The 22,760-nt window shown below is 40.1% G+C and overlaps 1 protein-coding gene across 1 annotated transcript in view; it reads right to left on the bottom strand.

Moving 5' to 3' along the window:
* tbck (TBC1 domain containing kinase) overlaps window positions 1-22,760 on the bottom strand; it is a 178,680-nt gene that overhangs the window by 20,579 nt on the left and 135,341 nt on the right. The window contains exon 24 of the mRNA XM_052035246.1: window positions 18,950-19,125. Coding sequence (XP_051891206.1) covers window positions 18,950-19,125 — 176 coding nt within the window. The remainder of the gene's footprint in view (window positions 1-18,949; window positions 19,126-22,760) is intronic.

The following is a 22,760-nucleotide window of genomic DNA, read 5'->3' as shown; positions in this document are numbered from 1 at the left end:
TGCAAAAACCACCGTTGACTGAAGAGAAGATGTAGAGAGAAAATAGAGAGAAGTTACGAAATCGAAATGTTCCACAATGGAACCCATACGACACCTCAGTCTCCGATGATCTCCATTGCTTTGTTCCAAAGTATCTGCCACCCCAAAAGGCATTCGAGACGTGGCCGTCCACACAAGTACCTGTTTCCTTCTACAGGTTAACGACAAAGTGGACTCCACTGGATTATTCCAAAAATCCATACGTGGATTGTAGTGACAGACACAGTTATTGTTTTTCATCCATTGATACAGAGACCAGCAGGCAGGGTGTCTCTCTCCCTTCTCTCTCTCTTCTGACTGACTGCTCCAAAACGTCATCATGTCATTATCTCCTGTTGTCGTAATGACGCCACACACTTACTTCTGTGCTATGTCTTAAAGGGACATTCACCAAATAGTAACCTAATCCGTAACAAATGACTGTGCTAGGGCTTTGCTCTCTCCATTGGAAATGTCATCGATAATTGATTCACATCTAAACTATTTCCACCCTAACCCCAGTAGCGTATTGGTTATCATAACACTATTACAGCTCCAGCGACCTGGGTTCAATTCCGGCCGCTGTCCGTAAGGAGTTTGTACGTTCTCCCCATGTCTGCATGGGTTTCCTCCGTGTGCTTCGGTTTCCTCCCAAATTCCAAAGGCGTAGGGGTTAGGAGCTATGGGCATGCTATGTTGGCGCTGGAAGCATGGTGACACTTGCGGGCTGCCCCCAGAACACTCTATGCATGTTTCGATATACATGTGACTAATAAGGATATCTTATCTATCTATCTACAACATAAAAAGTATAGAAAGGTCTGGTATCACAGGACCTTGTCTATCATATGCTGCTACTTATATTTTGTTTTTTTTATTTACAATGTGGTAACAGGCTCTTCCGGCCCAACGAGTCCGCGCCGCCCATTTTAGACCCAAATTAACCTACCCGTACGTCTTTGCAATGTGGGAGGAAACCGGAGCACCCATAGGAAACCCACGCAGACACGGGAGAACGTACAAACTCCTTACAGACAGTGATGAGAATTGAACCCCAATCGCTGGCGCTGCAATAGCGTTGTGCTAACCGCTATGATACCGTGCAGAAGGAATATTTCAATATCTCTTATTTTGATTTAAGTCCACACCAATCAACCTTGCAAGGTGTCATTTAATTGGTTCATTTGCAAATATTATAAATGTTTGGCACAGTTGGAGCTTAAGTCTACTATTGAGCCAATGGTCATGGGTTTGTACAGCTAGTTCTGCTGTAACGCATGTTTGCATAATGCAAATTGGTTATAATGCGATGGATGATGGATTAGCGAACATTGTTTGCATTATGCAGGCTGCACTGGTTATAGTGCGATCGCAAAAACCTGTTTAAACCTCTCCTTTGAAGGCAACTACAGCCTGTTCTGCTATAGAGTGACTTTCTATAATGCGAGGTTCCTTAGGAACGTAACTATTGTGTTATAGCAGAACTACGTGCAGTTGGTCATTATCTGTTCTCATAATGGTCACAAGAGCACAGGAGAGGAAGGGGAGGAGTCGGTCACCTGGTCCCTCAGACTTCACCCATACCATTCAATATTATCATGGCTGGTCTTCCTTAGGCCTCAACCCCTCCCCTAGTTGTAACCTGTTGATATGAAATACAGAGGATCAAACAGAGGATCATTTTCTGTACTAATGATTAAATAATGACATTCAATTTCTTCACAGCTTAAGAATAATTAATCGTTTTGGCAGCAATTAATTCAAATCTTATTTTCTGCTTTTGGAATTCAAGTAACTACACTTGTAATAACAATACATAATTAATATTCACTGCACAATCAGCCCACAAGAGAAGCATTTAGACACTTAGTTCTTTTCCAAGCCATAACTGAGAGCAGAACCTCATAAATAAAAATCAGTCAAAAAACTAAAATTTTTAAGAAGTTGCGAATGGACTGTCTTTACCCCCCTCCCCCCGCCCCCACCAAGATCATTACCATCTAATTCTGAAGGGACTTAGGAGATAGCAGCTCTTGGCTTTGGGGAAGTTTTAGTAGCTTTAACATTACAGCACAGCACCAAGGAAATGTTGTACTGTTGTATCTTCATATGATATCTGAAACCAAAGCTCCAGGTTAACATAAAGTATCCAAAGGGCATTATTTGAAGCAGAGCAGAGGAGTTCTTGCCGATGTCCTGCCAAGACCAACATCACTAAACAGATTAGTTCATTGCTATTAGTGAGATCTTATTGCATGCAAATTGGCCCCCACATTTCCTGTTTTATACTTAACTACCTATAAAAGGCTTTGGAGGCCATAATATAAATGAAGGTTTCATTTTATAATATCAAGGGCTAATTCACTGAATTGCATTGAAATAGAAACAAAAAATAAATATGAAATCAGAACTAGACATTACATCAACATATTTGGAGCAAAGCAAATCCATTAACTTCATGGTGGATTAGACAAAATTCAAAATCATTTCAGAGCATTAGGAAAAGTGAATAATGATGCAGTAAATGCACAGAGATTAGGAGCATTATGACTGGGGGGAGGGGTGTGAGGGAGGAGCATTACTACACATTGATCTGCAGGTGCCATTCGCTTCTCATTATGGGTTAAACGATGAGTGACTGAGGCTCACATTTTAACTCAATATAAACATCGATTCAGTCAGCCAGCAAAAAACACTAAATATTGAGGTTCTCTCACCACAGAGTTTTACCATGTTGATTTACTGTCTAGTTAGAATAAATAGAGAACACTAGAAGTCTATCCACAAAGTACTTGAATGGTTAAATACATCACAGGTAAAAACATCATCACCTCCCAATGGTTATGCCTTTCCACACACTTACAAGAAAGACAAGTTAGTTGCAAAATATGAGATGATTTCAGTTTAATTTGTAACTGTACACCACTAGCAGTGTTAGAAATTTCAGCATAGGTAGCCTCTGCAGATCTCAAACCTGCCACCCACCTATTCAGACCCTCTCTCTGATCTTCAATTGTGGTGCTTGTGAAGTCAACGTTTAAGAATAGTGTTTAATGCACCACATTATGTTTAAATTGCTTCCACACGCAACTGAACACACCACCACCAACATTCAAGGAAATCTGTGCGGTTTATCCTACTTTATGCTCTATAGGCTACAGGCTACCAGCTATTGCTGATGAAATACATGTTATATATCTAAAAACATTACATATACATACACACTCATTTTAATGAAAGGTAGATGGATCAAGTATGTTGCAGTTTTTGGTTTTGTATGAACTAATGCATTGTGTTACATTGAATCTGCAGCGCAAAAACTAGACATTTGGCTCAAATGGTCTGTGCTAATGTTTGTACTTCACACAAGCCCTTTCCTATTTAACTTCATCTTTCCATTTCAGCTATTTGTCTCAGCCTCTTTGCATCTGATTTTCTTTTCATTCCAGATGCCCTGTGGTAGCAACTTCTACTCTTTTCATGTAGAGGCTTTGACTAGATTTCCTTCTGAATTTATTAATAAGTTTCTTATATTCATAACTTTTATTTTTGGAAACCCAAACAATTGAAACAATTTTTCCTATGCCCATTGCACTAAGTACGTCTGGATTTGTTACTTCCTTCCCTCCCCTACTGTCGATGTTCCTGATTGTTTAACTTTTCCTGGCATGTACATCCTCTCATTTCCAAAGTTTTCCTGCTACTTCTCTACACTATCCTTTCATAATGTGGAGACCAGAACTGAACAGTGTGTTCTATTCAAGGTTCTATATAAACTGAGTTCATTAGCAAGTGTATAATTACAAGGTTGCATGATAAGTGATACTCAAAGTATGCAATACTGAGGTTAAACTATAAGTGATATGGAATGCAGCTTGTGAGATTGCCATACACAATAAGGGCACTTAGGGAAGGGCAATAAGTGTCATCCTTACCAGTGATGGCAATGTTCTGTAAATATAAAAATAAACACCATGTAACAGACTCTCTAATAATGAGGACTAATGCGTGCACATATAACCCATCATTATAATACTCAATAACAATCTTTAATCTATTAGTTGAACCACTTGTGCTGTGACATATTATTCTTTTTGTTAAAAAGTTATGAGTTTTTTTGCTGAAATAATTGGATGGTGTACAATCACAACAGGAATCCTGTTGTTCCTTTACACTGTACAACTTTATCAGCTAATATAATCCAAAGTAAACTCTCAGCATAAAGCATGAATACAATGTGTCTCTTAACCCACCAGAGAGAAAGACAAGTCATTTACAATTAATGGTAAACTGGAGTTTAATGAACTTGCTTTGCAATTAGATCTCCTGTCACTTCTTGGAACCACCAACTTTGCTTTAATCACCATCTCATTTCCAAGTGCTAAAGTAAATAAACATCTCCCAGTGGCGGCTTGTGTGCCCTGCTGCAGAGAGGAAGCCTCCTACTCCTCTTTTGGGGAGGAGGAGGAAAAAGGTCTAACAAGGGTCATCACCCTAATGCTTTCATGTAGCTCCAGTTTTAATCATCTTCGCACAACGAGCATGGAAACCCTGCCCTAAGGAAAATGTGCAACCCTCCACTTCTAATTACTTTTACAGTAGCTGTTCCTTAGAAACACAGCACCTTGAAAAATCAGGCCTTCCTTAGCGACAATTTTAAATCTACAGCTCCTTATGGGACTTTTTGTGAAACTGCTCACGCTGTGCTAGGGAATTCATTAGTGCCAATACATTCGTGGCCAAGGGGCGATTCTCTCTATTTCCTTCGACCTGCAAAGAACTCCCTTTCTCTTCAACACAAAAACTTCTATAACTTCCAAGTACTGGGATAAAAGACCGTTAAGAGTAAGGCTATTTCACTTTCGCGTACTTATATGTGCCCAGTTGGACACCCACCTGAGGCCATGCACAAGCATCATTCTAAATATAGCTCTGCTTTGCAATACACTGAATGGACTTTTAGGGCTTTTATTTTAATTCTGTAGCTGACATCATTGCTTGAGTAACACTTTGGCATCCAGTTGTTGCTATAAAAGAATCCCCCACAGATTTCTGTGAATTGGTGTCTATTAACAACACCAGCATCAGCACTAGGGAATTCAGTCAGTTCAATTTATCTTTGGTCAATTTATAAACTAGGGCATTATCACGTCAGACATCCATTAAATGCCTCTCTTCACTGAAGATATACACATTACAGCTGTTCTGATATTTCCCATTTTATCTTATCATCTAAAGTTAACAATATTCCTAAGGTTTCCTCATCAAATGTTATTATCAGGCAGAAACAGACCAGGGAAAAACATGAGTTTGATTCAGCATAGTACACTCTTAACACCATATTGACAATGCATTTTAATTCTAATTTAAGGAGAGCACATCTCGCTTTCCACTTGTTATTACAGCCACCTTTACAGCCTTGATAAGTGAGGCCGTAACATAATGCCAGTTCCTGGTAAGCTGGGCAGATATATTGAGGCTGTCCAAACACTGGTTCATTAGAACCATTCAGGCATAGGTAGTCGTCTCTCACCCCTTAATGGACGTGATCTGAGGTTCAGGTGTAACACCTGAAGCCAAGGCAATTGGGATCTCTTTCTGAGTTCCTTAGAAACACACTTCTTTAAACTAAGGAGTCCAGTTTTGTGGCAGCTTGGTGCCCCACCATGGCAAGCAAAGTAATCTTGGCTATTTCTTGCTCCAAAGTCTTCCTTTGCAGCAATACCAAGGTGATGGAAACAAACAGATTTGTTTTCACTGCTGCCGAGTGGCCAAAGACGTAACAGCATCCATCATCATGAAGTGCTTCGAGAGGCTGGTCATGGCACACATCAACTCCAGCCTCCCAGACAACCTTGACCCACTGCAATCCACCTACTGTCGAAACAGGTCCATAGCAGACACCATCTACTTGGCCCTACACTTATCGTTGGAATATCTGGATAAAAAAGACCTATGTCAGACTCCTATTTATTGACTATAGTTCCACCTTCAATATCATAATTCCGAACAAACTCATCTCCAAACTCCTAGACCTAGGACTCAGCACCTCCCTCTGCAACTGAATCCTTGGCTTCTTGACCAACAGACTGCAGTCAGTAAGGATAGGCAACAACACCTCCACCACAATTATCCGCAACACCGGTGCCCCACAAGGCTGCATCCTCAGCCCCTTATTTTACTCCCTATACACTCATGACTGTGTGGCCAGATTCTACTCTAGCTCCATCTAGAAGTTCGCAGATGATACCACTGTAGTGGGCCGGATCTCAAACAACAATGAGATGGAGTATAGGAAGGAGATAGAGAGAGTCTAGTGGCATGGTATCAAGGCAACAACCTCTCCCTCAATGTCAGCAAAACAAAAGATTTGGTCATTGACTTCAGGAAGTGGGGCAGAGTACACACTCCTGTCTGTATCAATAGTGCTGATGTGGAGATGGTTGAGAACTTCAAGTTCCCAGGTATAAATATCATCAACAATTTGTCCTGGTCCAACCATGTAGACATCATGACCAAGAAAGCATACCAGGACCACTACTTCCTCAGAAGGCTAAGGAAATTTGGTACGTCCCCATTGACCCTCACCAAATTTTACAGATGCACCAATAAAAAGCATCCTATCTGGATGCATCACAGCTTGGTATGGCAATTGCTCTGCTCAAGACTGCAAGAAATTGCAGAGTTGTGAACACAGCCCAGTCTATCACACAAACCAGCCTCCCCTCCATTGACTCTGTCTACATTTCCCACTGCCTTGGGAAAACAGCCAATATAATCAAGGACCCCTCCTACCCTGGTCATTCTCTCTTCTCCGTCATTCCATTGGGCAGAAGATACAAAAACTTGGAAGTATGCACACCAGACTTCACTGTATCTTGGTACATGTGGCAATAATAAACCAATACCAAATCTTTCATAAAGATGTTAGCCATTTTACACATTACAAAGTAAGATAAACAACTAGTTAATGTGCTTTTGAATCTGCTATACATAATGATTAGGACTCCCCTATTCTTTAGCATAGGTAGGATTAGATCCTTTACATGTACCCGTGAACTTACCCAGAAAATAGGATCCTAAAAGCCAAAATTTCTGATAATGTAGCACACTTTCAGTATTGGAATGAAATATCAACTTGGATGTAGGTTCAATTTCAACTCTGGAAAGTTAAGCACCGACACTTCAGTGTGATTTTGAGGGAGCTTTGCATTGCTGGAAGTGCTGCCCTTTTTTTGGGTGAATGTTAAACCAAGGCCTTGCTGGCTCTTTCAGATGAGTTGCAAAAAAGTCTTACACCTACTGCTGGGCAATATCTATGTCTCAGCTAACACCCAAGGCAGATTGTACAGTTATTAATTTCATTGTTTTCTGGGATATCTGAATGTACAAACTGGCCACTAATAGTGATTCACTGGCTATAGATCCCGAGGTTATAAAAGGTGTTGTGCAAATGTGCTTCTTTACTTTAGCTCCTACGCAAGGTCTGTGTAAATCTGCAATTTCATCTACATATGTAAGATGAGCAGTAATTCTGCATCCATCAACTCTCACTGATGCAGCTCACTGATATGAGTAAAATTCCGAGGGAAGTTTCCACAGGTTAGAGATCACACCTGTAGCACAATAAAGTCAAGTTTAACTAGTGCAATAATTCCCTTGGGAAGGTAGCAAGCTGCAAACTTGTAATTCATTCAGTTGTTCACGAGGCACATCAATTGCAATGACTCTTTCTGTCTCAGATAGCAGCATTTACAATTATCCACACAGGATGGGTTCACTGACAAGTGGTGGAGATTTTGTGCTGTTCGGATCGACTTAGAAGTCAGTAATTTTACTGCTTCTGGAACATTTCTGCAAAATTGTGGCATAATGGGTCGGGGTAGGAATTTTTATCATGTCCAGGCACGCTCATCATATAGCAGCCTGGGAGAACAAAACTCCAACTATACTTCTCAGAACCTGAGTAATTCCATGCTGTCTTCCATCTATTTTTCACAATATGAGGAATATAATGATGTATTAAAATCTGAGTGCACAGCCTACTGAATTCTAATACCTGCATTATAATGGTAACTTTTATGCAAACTGGTCATACCACAACGCCAGTGTCACAGCATCAGCAGCAAGATGAAATAACTGCCAGCTATTTTTACTTAAGTGTAAAAAATGCAGATTGAAAACAAAATTAGAAATAAGGACAAAGAGAATGAGTTGACAATGGGAACTGAGTTTTGCCTGTGTTTTCTTGCTTCCCCTCACCCTACATCCAAAAAACTACGGAGCCTCAATTCTTGTGGAATATCAAAATGAGATGGTGATTGTGTACTCCCTTTTCTGCCTAGTTATCTGTTCCTCTCACTGAAGCAACGATCTGTTCTTGGATCAGTTCCATGAGACTCAGGTACCCTCTGGGACTATGTGCAACATTCAGGCCCTCATTTCCTTCTCTGCCATTCAATTAGCATCAAACCCTGCTTTCTTAACTCCATTTCTCCATGACCTGACAAGAACTTTGACAGCACTAACTGAGGTGCAGCAACCATTGCCTTTTGGGAGAGAGAGTTCCAGACTTCTTCTACTTTTTATGGGAAATATACATCCTGATTTTGATCTTGATTTGCCCAGCTCTGACTTTAAGATAATGATCCTTGTGTTTGAATTTCTCACCAGAAGAAATAATTCCTTTTTCTCATTCCATCAAATGGTTTTGACATCATTCATACCTCAATCACATCTATCCCTTGCCTTGCACAAATCTTCTGATCTCAGGGATACACAGCCCATTAATGCAACCTCCCCTAAATTTAATGCTCTAAACCCTGATATTATTTGCAAGGAGTCATGCTTTGCACATGTTTAGACAGTGATTGTGGGCAAGCTATTTAAGTCACTGGGGTGTTGGGGGTGGGAGGGGTGGTGGTTTGCAGTAAATCACTAGTCCAACCTCTCCATTCCATCAACCTAAGGCACAGGCTTTGACCCCTTTCTCCTCCCCCTATCCTTGACCCACAGCACAGACTTAGGTTTTGACAAATTAGAATCAGATTTATTATCACTGACTTATATGAAGTGAAATTTGTTGTTTTGCGGCAGCAGTGCAGTGCAAAGACTTAAAATTACTACAAATTACAAAAATAAATACTGCAAAAAAGAAAGGAATAACAAGGTAGTGTTCATGGACTGTTCAGAAATCTGATGGCGGAGGGGAAGAAGCTGTTCCTGAAAGTGATGGATGCTGCCTTCTTGAAGCACCGCCTCTTGAAGATGTCCTCGATGACGGCCATCCCTCTCCTCCTGCTCAATCCAAGGCACAGGCTCCAATCCCCACCCTGCCCATACTGCCTGGGCTTTCACAGCACAAGGTTAATCAATTTTATGGCCACTAATCATTCGGACCTGCTGAACCTGGCCTCTGACTATTTAACACATCCCTTTTCAGTTGCAACCAAGGCCTTGGACATTAGGTGAAACTGTAGTTTGGAGTTGGGTGTCAATAACCACTTCGTCCATCTTCTAGATGCACAAGAATTTACAGACCACTTTCTTTAATTATTTCTCATTTTAACTTTAGTTTTGAGCTGTCTGATGTTATCTCTTATAATCTCTAATTGATATATCACCAAAAAATTAGGTCAAGAAAAATGTATGATCATAAGTTCACACTGATATACTGGTCTCATGTCCCAGAACATTTTGAGAGTTAAGCATCAGAATCAGATTTATTATCACTGACATATGTCGTGAAATCAGTCCATCTATCTCACTCTTGTACACCTCCCCATCGCCATCTGAGATTCTGCCAACAACAGTGGTGTCATTGGTGAACTTATAGATGGTGTTTGAGCTGTGCCTAGCCACACAGTCATGAGCGTAGAGAGAGTAGAACAGTGGGCTAAGCACACATCTTTGAGGTGCGCCTGTGTTGACTGTCAGCAAGGAGGAGCTGTTACTACTGATCCGCACTGACTGTGGTCTCCCGATAAGGAAGTCGAAGATCCAGTTGCAGAAGGAAGGTAGAGGCCCAGGTTTTGAAGTTTGTTGACTAGTACTGAGGGGATGATGGTGTTGAATGCTGAGCTGTAATCAATAAACAGCAGCCTGACGTATGCTTTGCTGTTAGTGAGTGAATCAAAGGAAGAATCATTCGGATGGTGGGGTGCCAAGAACACCTGAATGGTAAAACCTTCTGGTAAGATTCTGAATTCTGGAAGGGATAAAGGATTTTGGTGGGAGCTCAGGCAAAGGTAACAAGTGTATTGGGTTTAGAGAAGCATCTGGTAATATAAGAGTAGGATAGTATCTTTGGAGCAAAAAGTGAAAGGTGAAGGAGGTCACTAAAATAGGGTGTTGCAAGGCTTAGTTAGAGGCAGTTTTAATAGGAAACAGGACACTGCAAACCTCTGAGACTATGCACAGCTGGTGCACATTATAGTATAAAACCAGTCCTGGTACAGCTGAATAGCCTTAAATGCAAGACAAATATATCCCAAATTAAATGTGGATATCAGCATAGTGGGAGGGGAATGGTGAGACCTTGCATTTACCGAGCCTGAGTTTTGAAATAATAAACAGGTACATTTGGTAACATGTGATGTGATTTTTCTTCCCTTTTCAAAGTGCACTTGGTATGCTGCTTTGGCTAGACTGTTGTTTGCAGACGCTTCACAAGAATCTGACCTCATTAAATCACTGCTACAAAAATAACCATATGTGGGTAAAGTAGCATTGGTTAAATTCTTAGTGAACTTGCTATGAAGAGTTTAATTCTAACACCTGATTGTAAAGGCTATATTTCTAATCTCACTATATTTTTGTTAGGATGCAGATGCTTATGCTTTTACAAGTTTGTACAGTGAGAAGGCAATTCTGAGAAAGCTGGTTGAAAGAAAGATTCACAGATTATCACAAAATACAAACAAAACAGGTCAAACACAGATCTGAGTAAAACACACCAAGTCAACTTAGTCAACACCTTCAGTACTCCATGCACACATGGAACATGGAGTTGTCCAGGCTATAGAAATGACAGGCAATCCTGTTGCATGGGACTGCTCTGTGCACCACTTTCCACTCCAGATCTGCAATGTAAAGAAGGGAGGACTCCAACACTGAGGGACCTCACCTGGAGACCTCCTCACCACCAACAGAACAGACGGCTACAGTGTGTCTAGATGGCAGACAAGGTTGAGGAATTGGAGACTGTGAGGAGATGCCCATAAAGGAAATGCCTCTACGTGGTGTGGGGCAGCACGAAGAACATTTCAGAGGGTCCAAGTCATGTGGACAGGCTTCCAAGGAAGGTTGAAGAAGAAGGAACAATTCCGTCCAAGCGGAGGTCAACTTGGTCAGGTCAGCCAACCCTCGAGCTCCCTTGACACTCACAGTGATGGGGCTCCCAGAGTTCTTGGCCACAAGCCAAGGAGGCACGTGGCTTACTCCCCTACTGTCCTGTCGACCCAACATCCGGCCACCCTCCTCTTCCACTGCCAAGGGAAACTCTGATTGGACGTAACCACATCCCAGACTTGTCCTGATGAAGGACAGCCAACATTCTCAGAAAAGATCGACACACTGCTACTTGTGTGTTAGGTCTCTGTTTTGTATGTACATAGAATGCACAAGATTACAGCCCTTCTCTGAGCATTTGAAGTGGCTGCTCCTCAAGTTCTGGTTGCACTTTAGCCCTGTGCTTTGGGCACCTGATGCAGAGAGGGGTGAGTTGGTCGGGAGTCTTCCATGTCAGTTGGTGTGACCTAGGTAGCCATTCAAAGGTCCAAGCACTAGGATCTCAGGGACAGTCCGAGCTGACTACCTGTCCTTCTTCCCAGGTTACATTCATGCCCAGGTGTCCCTGGAGATGAAGCACACAGTGTCTGCATGCTTGCTGGGAACCTTCAGGAAGCAGTGGGCATCACATGGGCTGCAGTGTATTCAGGATGCAGAGGCCAACATTTCCAATGTAGGTGTTTTGTGGTTGATGTTTTAAACGTGAAGTGACTCACTCAGTGAATTAAACTTTGTGCCCGGTTTTTACTGTTCCTTCCAACGTGAATAATATCCATCGTGATTTCTGCCAGAAGCTGAACTAATGCTGTACAATTATCTGTATATAACCTCCCATTTAATCAATTCCATTAAAAATGCCATCAGGTTGAGATAGGAAAGTGAATACTCCTAAAACACCCAATACTTCTTAATTTCTCACTTCCCATCTCGTAAGGTGCAGATGAAAATTAAAAGAATAAGCAGGCTTGACTGTTTTCCACCATTCATTGTGGCTGATCATTCAAATTTAGTGTAATGGGTGCTGAGTACCTTAACTTTATTTATCTCCTTTTGATCTATATTCCCTAACATCCTAAAAATATGTGGATCTGATCCTTGAAGGTTTTAAACAGACCAGTATCCATTTAGCAGAGAATTCCACACTTCCACTTCAAATTTTGTGGAAAGAGTGTTTTCTGATTTTAATTCTAACTGGTCCAATTTATTGCAAGATGAAAGGTGCGACGTTTTAAACATTATCTCTGCTTTTCTCTCCATAGGTGCTTGATCTGCTGCGCATTTCCTGTGCCTTATTCTTCAGCCTAATTTTAAGATAGTTATTTTGTCTGGAATTATCTAGAATTATTTTTATTTTAGATATCAATTAATCAACTTCACAATCTTCTAAAGTTAAGATAGTAGAAGCCAGATTTATGCAAACTTTTCCCTGGATTTAGAATTTAACCAGATAGAGATGATTTACACTGGGTGTACAATGACACAGTTTGGTCCTGGTACTGAAGTACATGTACTGGAATTTTGAAAATCCTTCTCTTGAGGCCTGTGGCACATTCGTCAAGTTTATTATAATTCTATTTGACTTCCCCATGGCATGTAGGCAGATCAGCACCAGGGCAGCACAGTGGTGCAGGATGTAGAGCCGCTGTTTCAGAGTACCAGGGACCCAGGTTCAATCTCGACCTTGGGTGCTGTCTGTGTGGAGTTTGCATGTTTTTCCTGTGACTGCATGGGTTTCCTCCTGGTCCTCTGATTTCCTCCCAAAGATATGTGGGTTGGTACGTTAATTGGCCACTGTAAATTCCCCTTAGCGTGTAGGTGAACGGTAGAATCTGAGGAGAGTCGAAGAGAATGTGGGGAAAATAAAAAATGGGATTAATATAGGATTAGTTAAAGATGGGTGATTGATAGTCGGTGTGGACTTGCTGGGCTGAAGGGACTGTTCTGTGCTGTATGTCTCTGTGACTCTAACACCCCATAAACCAAGTTTAAGTTCTCAATTTACAGTGCATTAAACAAAACTGATTTGAACAGTACTTTTGTAAGTGGCAGCTGATGAACTTAAATCCTAGCAAGTCTTTAATGGAGGGATAGCTATTCAATCCCACACAATGTGAGATGAGATGAAAATTCTTTTTTGATGCCAGCAAACTGTGATTTGGAATGTATGCCCTGAAAGGGTAAAGGAAGGAGATAATAACTTTCCAAAGAACAAATGGAAAAAAAAGTTTTTTTTTCTGGGGGGAGGTTGGGGAGAAGAACTGCAGGACCATAGGAAAGGGCAAGGAAATGGGTCGAACTGGATATTCCTTTTATACATGGGACATTGTCTCTTTCTGAACTGTGTCATTCTATAGTATAACGATGCTATACTCCTCTTTACAGTTGGCATGCAGACTGTAAAGTAGTCGATATAGCCGAGGAACTTACTCTGCCTTTTTTTTGGCATCATGAATTTTGGCTGCTATACTTAGACCATATTTACTGCATTAGTCATGTCTTCATACTTGAACAAACTATCAGCATTTTACATTATGACCCCTGTTTTAGAGACTTCAAATTAACTGCAAGCTCATTCTTCTAAAAATTGACTTTCACTGCTAACCAAAAATATGGAGTAGATATTCTGTGTTCAGCACTTTTTATGCATATTTGTAATGCTACACAAGTATAATGTTCATAGATTTCTAAACCAGTAGGGAAGTTTAGCTGATAGCAAGATTAGGCTGCAGCTGCTTGCTATGATATGATGAGGGCAGATGTAACTATACCAGTTTATCTCCAGCTGCAAGTCAGTGTTTCCAAGGTCTCGTCCAGCCCAGTTTTGACATTCATGAGAACCTCACTACAGAAACAACTGGAGTTCAGTGACAAAGTAGAAACTCTCCAGGAAACATTCAGCTTGTGAATTATAGGAGTAAATCTTCCCTGAGCTTTTGCCCCATGAGCAGGAGTGACAAAATGTGGCTAACAGATTTGCTTCAGTCTCTTCACGTTTAATCCTTTTGTTAGAAAGTTATAGGGTCCAGGTACCAACTCTGGAACTTCAGTCTGTAAACAAGTGCAGTACTGACAAAATACTGTGCTGTTAAATGCATCATATTACAGACTTTTTTTCTCTTCACGGTCTTAGTTAATTTATGTATACTTTATGTATAATTTATGTTTAGTCTGCTGTCTGAACCTACATACCTGTGATGCTGCCACAAACTAGTTTTTCCATTGTACCTGTACCTCACCGTACTTGTGCACATGACAAGGAACTCGACTTGAACTTGGATATAGGCAGCTCTTTCAGTAGCAGTTATGGTTACCATGGCACTATGCACAAGAAGATAAGAAATAGAAAGTGTAGGCTATGGGACTCCCCAAGCCTAATTTGCTATCCAATAAGGCTACAGATGATCTTCTGCCTCACTTATCAAAATCAAAGACAAGTTTATTGTCATGTGCACAAGTACATGTGTGCACAGGTGCAATGAAAAACTTACTTGCAGCTGCACCACAGGCACATAGCATTGTATAAGCAGCATTCTCAAGAAAAGCATGAATCAAACATAAACTGTACATAATTTTTAAAGGAAAGAACACAATTAGAACAAATAAAAAGTCCAATTTAGTGCAAAGTGATCATAATGTTGCTATACTGAGGTAGTGATTAGGGTTGTGCCAGTTGGTTCAGGAATTTATGCTCCATATATCACCAGAATCGCTTGATTCATTTAGAGATAAGATCTATTAATCCCAGGGTTGAATATTCAGAGCACCCAGAACCCACTGGAGTTCAGAATTCCAAAGATTCACATACCTCTGAATAAAGCAATTTTTTCCAATTCAGTCATAGATGGCTGGCGCTTTATCTTTACATCCTGCCCTACAATTCTGACTCTCCTGCAGAGGAAACAGCTATTCAGCATGTACCCTCAGGGTCACGTTTTAAATCTCACTCTTCCAAACCCCAGTGAGTTAAAGGTCTATCTCACTCAATTTTTCCTCCTGGACAACCCTTCATCTCAGTGAACCCTTGCTTCACCCTCACAAGCCATCCACAGTCTGCAAGGTATTCCTGATCAAGCAGGTGATACATTCTGATGGAGGGGCAACATTCTTGACTGAGGAAGGGAGGCATTACTGGACAGAAGACACTGGATGGGAGGCTTTCTGGGAAACCAAGGTGATGCAGAGGACATTCATCTCAACGTTCTCCAGACAAAGAAACCATTGTCACTCAGAAATTATTCAGATGATGGCAGAACAGAAGGACAAATAGGTTTGCCAATGGACATAACGTTAGTCTACTATGACTGTACTTTTGGATGAAGAAAATGTAACAATTGGGGAGGGAGGGCAATGCTGCCTGGAAGACTAGTGGATCCTCGTTCCACTGTAGCTGAGAAGAGCCTTCAACATGAAACCGGGGGTTGTGTTTCCTGTCCTACATCAGCAACGCATAAATGTGCCATGCAGATAAGGGACAATGAAAGACACGCAATGCCCATCATGGGCACATGCTCTTCCTGCAGGGACTTGTTTGGAACACATGCAACAGTGAAGAGCTAATTTATCATTATCATTTAGAGTCATAGAGCTGTGTACACAGAAACGGGCCCTTCGTCCCACCATGTCCATGCCAACCCTTTTGTCCATTTACACTAATCTCACTTGCCCACATTAGATCTGCATCCATCTATACCTTGCTTATTTAAGTGTCTATCTAAATAACTCTTAAACATAGTAATTGTATCGAATTCTACCACCTTCTCTGGCAGCGTGTTCCAGATCCTTCCATGCCATATAACCAGCAATTATTCAACCACCTTAAGCACCACTCTATTTTCCTCTCCCTAACCAAGTGCGATTAATTTGGAATTAACCTGCACAGAGACAACACATGGCTTCTCCCATGACTGCTTTACATGCCCACTTTGCTCTCAAATTCAAAGCCAAGTGCTAATGGGCTCTTTGTCTTAGAGATTGATAATGTAATGAAACTGCTTTGTGTAGTAACTGAAACTAAACACCACATTTATGTCCCAGTTGGTGCATTACAAAGCCTTCCAGTAACAGTTATAGAGTTGTGCACTTCTACAGAGCAATAGTGTCCAGCTGTATTAAATATTTGAAACATTACCTGGAACATGAAAGACATGAGTAAAGTTAGAATGCAATTTCAAGCTAAAAGTGACTTTAGCTTAAGAGAATGCAAGGGCAAAGTGGTAAAAGTCAAATCCAGGATCAATGTCAGATAGGATTTGTTCAGTCCCGGGGGTAATTTATACATAGAATGGATTCCACATTGCAACTAAAAGATAAAATTCAGTAATCATTCAAGAGGAAACTTGACAGTAGTGAAGGGGAAAACTGCTTTTTTTTTTCGATAGGATGATCTAGCGGGGCTGAATGGCTTCCATCTTTGGTTCTTTGCAATTTCTGCAGGTATATGGTAAGAATTTTTATGTAAGGGACTGATACTTGCAGCGGTTCAGCACAATGTCTTTAATGTCCCAAGACAAAGGTTAACTGTCGGCTGAAATTTCACTTTCTCTGGTTGTATACAAGGCTAAACCAAAGTTAACCTGAGCAGTATCAACAAATGCATTGTCATAATAGAAACATTAATAATAATCTAATACTAAACATCACTGCAGAGGGCTTATATCATAGGTTGGCCTAGGAAATGGGAATGCTCACATTAGTACACCGAGCAACAAGTTGTATGTTCTAAAGTATAGGGTACTATACTCTGGGTCTACAAGCCTGTGACAAATAATGGATGAGAAAATTAGTTCACTATTATCCCATTTTGCTGTACTGACATCAAACTGAAATGGGGAAAGAACATGGACAAACTGGCCAAAAACAAATTATATAATAGCCTGCGGGTAGAAGCTGCAATGGGTATTGACTGAGAAGGAAAGAAGTAAATCACAGGTAATGCATGTTGTGCAAAGAAGTTTACTTACATATCAGAGGAGAGAGATTCAAGAGTTTCCTTCAGTAATGCAATTCCTTTTTATGGTTAAACAAAATACTAAAAAGGACAGAAATAACAAGGACATTCAGCATTTTGAGATTCCAGCCAGAAAATTCCACCGTCATTAAGTGTCAAACAAAAAAAAAGCACCACAAAAGAAAACATTTCAGACTGACATGTCCAGTACCATCTTTCAAATAAATGTTAAAACAAGACAAACGTTCATTCCCAGAGGTAATTTGCTCTCTTGGGTGGACTTAAGAGATCAAGGGTTATTATTTCAAAGAACAGGAAAGTTCCCTTGGTACCTTGGACTATGTTTGTCCCTTGGCTAACATCATTGAAGCACTTATCTGTTTTTTCCATGTTGGTATTTGTCTGGTCTTGATGTGTGCGAATTAGATGCCACGTTTCTTCCATTACAACTGTGGCTGCTTAACTGATTTTAAAGTACTATAAAGTGCTACATAAATACAAATCTTGCTTTCTTAAAAGTGTGCTCAACAGTAAAATATTTGGACACTGATCAAATGTCGGATGATTGAATGGGGCTTCTATTGCCCTGATAAAGATGGAAATGTTGAGCATTTATTGGTCCAGGTTCTCAACAAGGTCATAAGAAGGCTCTCACTAGTACGATCTTATAAATTGAACATAAGTTGATGAAGCTGATTCATTTGATCAAATGCCAAGCTTTTGTTTTACCAATCAGCCACATGTCAAACCTCATAAAGCAGCCCATAAAAATACAAAATAAGCATTAGCTGCTGAAAGCACTGCAAAAAAAAAAGAGATGGCTTAATATGCACTTGTCAACATTTTAAAGAATGGCTCTACAAGGATATACTTTGTCAAAGTTTCAAAATGATATAAGTTCAACTTTCAAAACCAGAACTGTGTTCAACATTTTTGGCTACCATGTATATACACTCAAACTCTTCATTTGCTTATTTTATGCTATGTTACATTCATCCTCCATTTTTCAGCTTATTTCACGTCAAACAAGATGGAAATAAATCATTTATTAAACATGAGAAACAGGAGGAATGAGTTATGTGGCCTCTTGAGTCTGCTTCACCATTCAATAGGATTGTGGCTGATGCTGTGCACCATCTACTTTTCTGTCCATTTATCACATCCTTCAGTGTTGGAAAATTTATTGGTCGCAACCTTCAATACATCCAATAAGGGAGTATTAATGTCACACTGGCCATTCCCTTTTCTCTCTTCTACCTTCTGGGAGAAGATACAGGAGCTTGAAAGCCTGGATGACAAGACTCAGAAATAGCTTCTTGCCTACTGCTATCAGACTTCTGAACCAATCACCTATTTCACATCCCCTTCCCAGAGGTGCTGTCATGTTCTTGGACTTAATTCTACCTCTCTTGGTTATTCCATTATTGTCTCTTTAGATTTAGACTTCAGAATGCACTATGATCTTTGCACCATTCTGTAGTTTTGCACTCATTGCTGTATATATTGTTGTATTTATTACTACCACTGTTTACTCTGTGAGCTTCACGTGAGCAAGGAATTTCATCGCACCCTGGTGTATATGACAATAACTGATCTGAATCTGAATCTACACAGCCTCTAATTTCAAATCTCCTTTCCATTGAATAACCCTAAAATAAGGGGAGAAAAGGTATTTATATTGTGTTTCAAGGATACTCCTCAATGTTGCGGATGTCCACCACAAGCAGCTTTGGCTTCCCCGATTTCGTCTTTTTAGTGGGCATCTTGGAGTTGGTAGGTCCGGACAACTCACACAGATCAATCAGGTCCTCTGCAGATATCCGTGGTGACATTTCAGCCTTGAGTTCATTTAATCTAATAGGCTCACGTGACTAAAGGAAAGGGACAATTTCTGTTTAAAAAAAACTGAGGGTACAATACGTACACATTGACAACTGCACAACAGATGTACAAATTTTACAAAACTGAAGCAATCAATTTTATCAAGCTTTTCATTTTTAAAGATTCCCACCAATTATTACAATATGATTTTCACACGGGGAGGGAATACCATGTGTCAACTCTAGGTGGATAGCAGGATAGAAAGCAGTAAATAATTGTATGGACATCCAGTCAACAAATTTGAACATAGAACAGTACAGCACAGGAACAGGCCCTTCAGCCCACGATGTCTATGCTGAACACAATGCCAAATTAAATCTCTTCTGCCTGAACCTGATCCAGATCCCTCCATTCCCTGCATATTCATGTGTCTATCTAAAAGCCTCTTAAACACCACCATCAAATCTGTTTCCATCACTACCCTAGCAGCCCGCTTCAGGCACCCACCACTCTCTGAATAAAACATCCCCACACATCTCCTTTAATCTTTCCCCCTCTCACCTTAAATGCATGCCCTCTAGTACTGGCCATTTCTACCCTGGGAAAATGATTTGGTCATCATCTTTACGTCAAATATTATGGCCTTATTTTTGTACAATGGTTTTTTTTTTACAAAACACAAGGCAATTTGAGAAGTTAAGCCAAATTTCAGGAAAATTTAAATGTTTCAGTGCCATAAAAAGCTAATATCAGTGGCCATGGAACTACTGGATTGTCATAAAACCCTAACTGGTTCACTAACATTGTTTGGGGAAGGGAATCTTCTTTCCTCGCATATTTCAGCATAAATGTGATTCCAACCACACAGCAATATGGGTAACTTTTAAATGCCTTCTGAAGTGGTTGAAAAAATCTGAGTTGAAGGGCAATAGGACACCCACATTCCAGGAATAAAAACACTGCCAGAAGGTATAATTAGAAAGTGGCCTGTGTATAAAAATAATTTCCATAGTAAATGCAGACAGAGAAATTTATAATGGACCTACTTTCGACTGGCTCATTGATTCAGGAAAAGGCAATTGGATCCAATGAGGCAAAGGTGTGATGTACAACCCAGCAAAAGGAAAGAACTGAAGCTTAATGCACAAAACACATACTTGCGCTTTTATCAATCTCCTGTGGAGTTGTACACATATAACTTGCGACTGAGAGAGAATTAGAGGTCGTGGGTAATTGGACCAGTGCATTCTAAATTCTAAAAATCATACTTCAATTCTTTTAGGCGCACATTTCATTATAAATTTCTTAATCCATATTTCTTTGAAATTTGTTCCTGTATACTCCTCAGCTGGGATAGTGCCGTTGAAACAACTTCTATTGTCCACTTCTCTTATACGTGTTGACAAAGGAACTTATGACAAAAAAAAAGTGGATAGAAATGCCATAAAGATAAAACACTCTGTATTACTGTTCTGCTCATTGTTCTTTGATGTCTCGACTATGCTTGTGTCAGTTTCCCTTACCATAGCTTATTTAATTCTACTTGGTCTTACTCACTGCCATGCTTCTTATCTGCTGTAGAATTATCCCCATTTAAAATGTCAAAATTTGGCCCAAAAAGTATTTAATAGTTTTGGAAATAAAAATATTAATACAGAAGGGATTGAAGTTAAAGAACACTTGTATATCTCAGATGTAATATTGGCTATTAAATCAACTGCAACTTTTTTCCCCACTCTAACTTTTATTATCAATCGCTGGTGTGAGATAATCACAATTTTATTCAGAAATATCAGGGACAAAAGAGTAGCAAACAGTTCCAAATTCCAAACAGTTCCAAAATATAATGCTTCTAAGAAAGGATAATATCAAGGAAACACCATTGATGTGTTCTGTTTTTAATCCTTCATTGACATTTCCTGGTATATTTAATGTGGAAGTACTTATTCAGCAGCACCAGATCATTTTCTTGGGATTTATATTTCCTTGCTACCCAGCCAAACTTCCTGATTATTCACCAGACGTGACTACAACAAGTTTTTCTTACTGCATCGACCCCATTTTGTGGTTTTTACTTGCAAGAGAAGACTTCTTTTCATACTGTTTCTACCCTAAAGTTATTCTTTCTGTATAACCTTCCTTCAGCTACAAAGGCTCAATGTCAATGGGATTTAGTTCCCAAACTGCATTAGCTCATTGATTTGGGATGCTATAGGTTTGGTTGGTCAACAAATCTTCCCTTCTTAATCTGTTACTCTCCATTGACAAGGAGCACAGCAGTGAAGAGCGACAAAAGTGTATGACATGCATCTCCAAGCCATATATGGATATCCATTTCTGTTCTGCACAAACCAACAAAATTAAACATGAAATAGCATCTTAAGCCTTAAGAATAATTTTGTTCTTGTTGAGGCTTACAACTTGATTAGCTGTACAACAGATACAACTTGAATTGAGGCTCATTCACCTTTAAACTGAAATTAGAAGCATGACGAATCATTCTCTGTTGGCCATTTGCCAGAAGACATCCTGAAACTAACTGTATTTCTGTGTGTCCTTTTCTAACACACAGAATCTCAAATCTCCAGCAGATATCAGATCACTTCTGTGCAAAAGGAATTGGATTATACTTGAAGGAAAAATATTGCAAGATGTTGAGGAAAGAATGAGGGACTGAGACAAGCTGGACAGCTCCTTCAAAGAGAATAGAAGACCAGAGTCTACCTACTGTTTGATAAGATGATAGTTGATCCTGAGTCCCCACTTCCTTACTTGATCCCCATATTCCTTCAAGTGTTCAAAAATCTATTGATTTCAGTCCTGTACACACTAAGTACCCACACACATATGAAACACAGAATTCTAAAGATACACAGTCCTTTTCTGCAAAGAAAGTTCTAAATAGTTGACCTGTTATCCTGTGACTGTGCTCTACTTCTAGAATCCCCAGTCAGAGAAACAACATCTTGACATCTAGTCTTTCAATCCCATTCAGAATCTTCCTTATTCTTCCAAATGCTAGCAGGTACAGGCCAATCTTACTCAATCAGTCTTCACAGGACAACCTCTGGACCCAGAGATTATTGTGGTGAATAAATGCTGTACTGACTCTAAAGTATTCCCCCTCTTTTGGTATGGAGACCAAAGCTGCACACAAACTCCAAATGAAGTCTTTCCAATGCCATGTACAATCTCAGAAGCATTTGTTTACATTTGTACTCCATCCTCATACAATACAGCCAACACACCACTTGCTTTCCTAACTGCTATCCATATCCGCAAAAGTGAATGGCCTCCTATTCTCCACAATACAATGGTGGGAGAAATATAGTGTCTCTCCCCAAATATCATATTATTAATATGAAATTGATTTAACAGATATAGAATAAAGGACTGAGTAGAATCAGTATAGATTTTGAATGGTAAAGCATACTTGACCAATCTGATTTTTTTTTTGAGGATGTGTCTGGGAGAACAGATAAAGAGGGACAAATGGGTGAGGAGCAACACACAAAGCACTGGATGAACTCAGCGGGTCAGGCAGAATCTACAGAGGGAAATGGACAGTTGATGTTTCAGGTCGAGACCCTTCATCTGGACTGTCCATTTCCCTCCATGGATGCTGCCTGACCCGCAGAGTTCCTCTAGTGTTTTGTGCGTTGCTCCAGATTTCCGACATCTGCAG

Source organism: Pristis pectinata, chromosome 2 (assembly GCF_009764475.1).
Source record: "Pristis pectinata isolate sPriPec2 chromosome 2, sPriPec2.1.pri, whole genome shotgun sequence".
Lineage (NCBI taxonomy): Eukaryota > Metazoa > Chordata > Chondrichthyes > Rhinopristiformes > Pristidae > Pristis > Pristis pectinata.
This window is presented reverse-complemented; position numbering and strand designations above follow the sequence as displayed.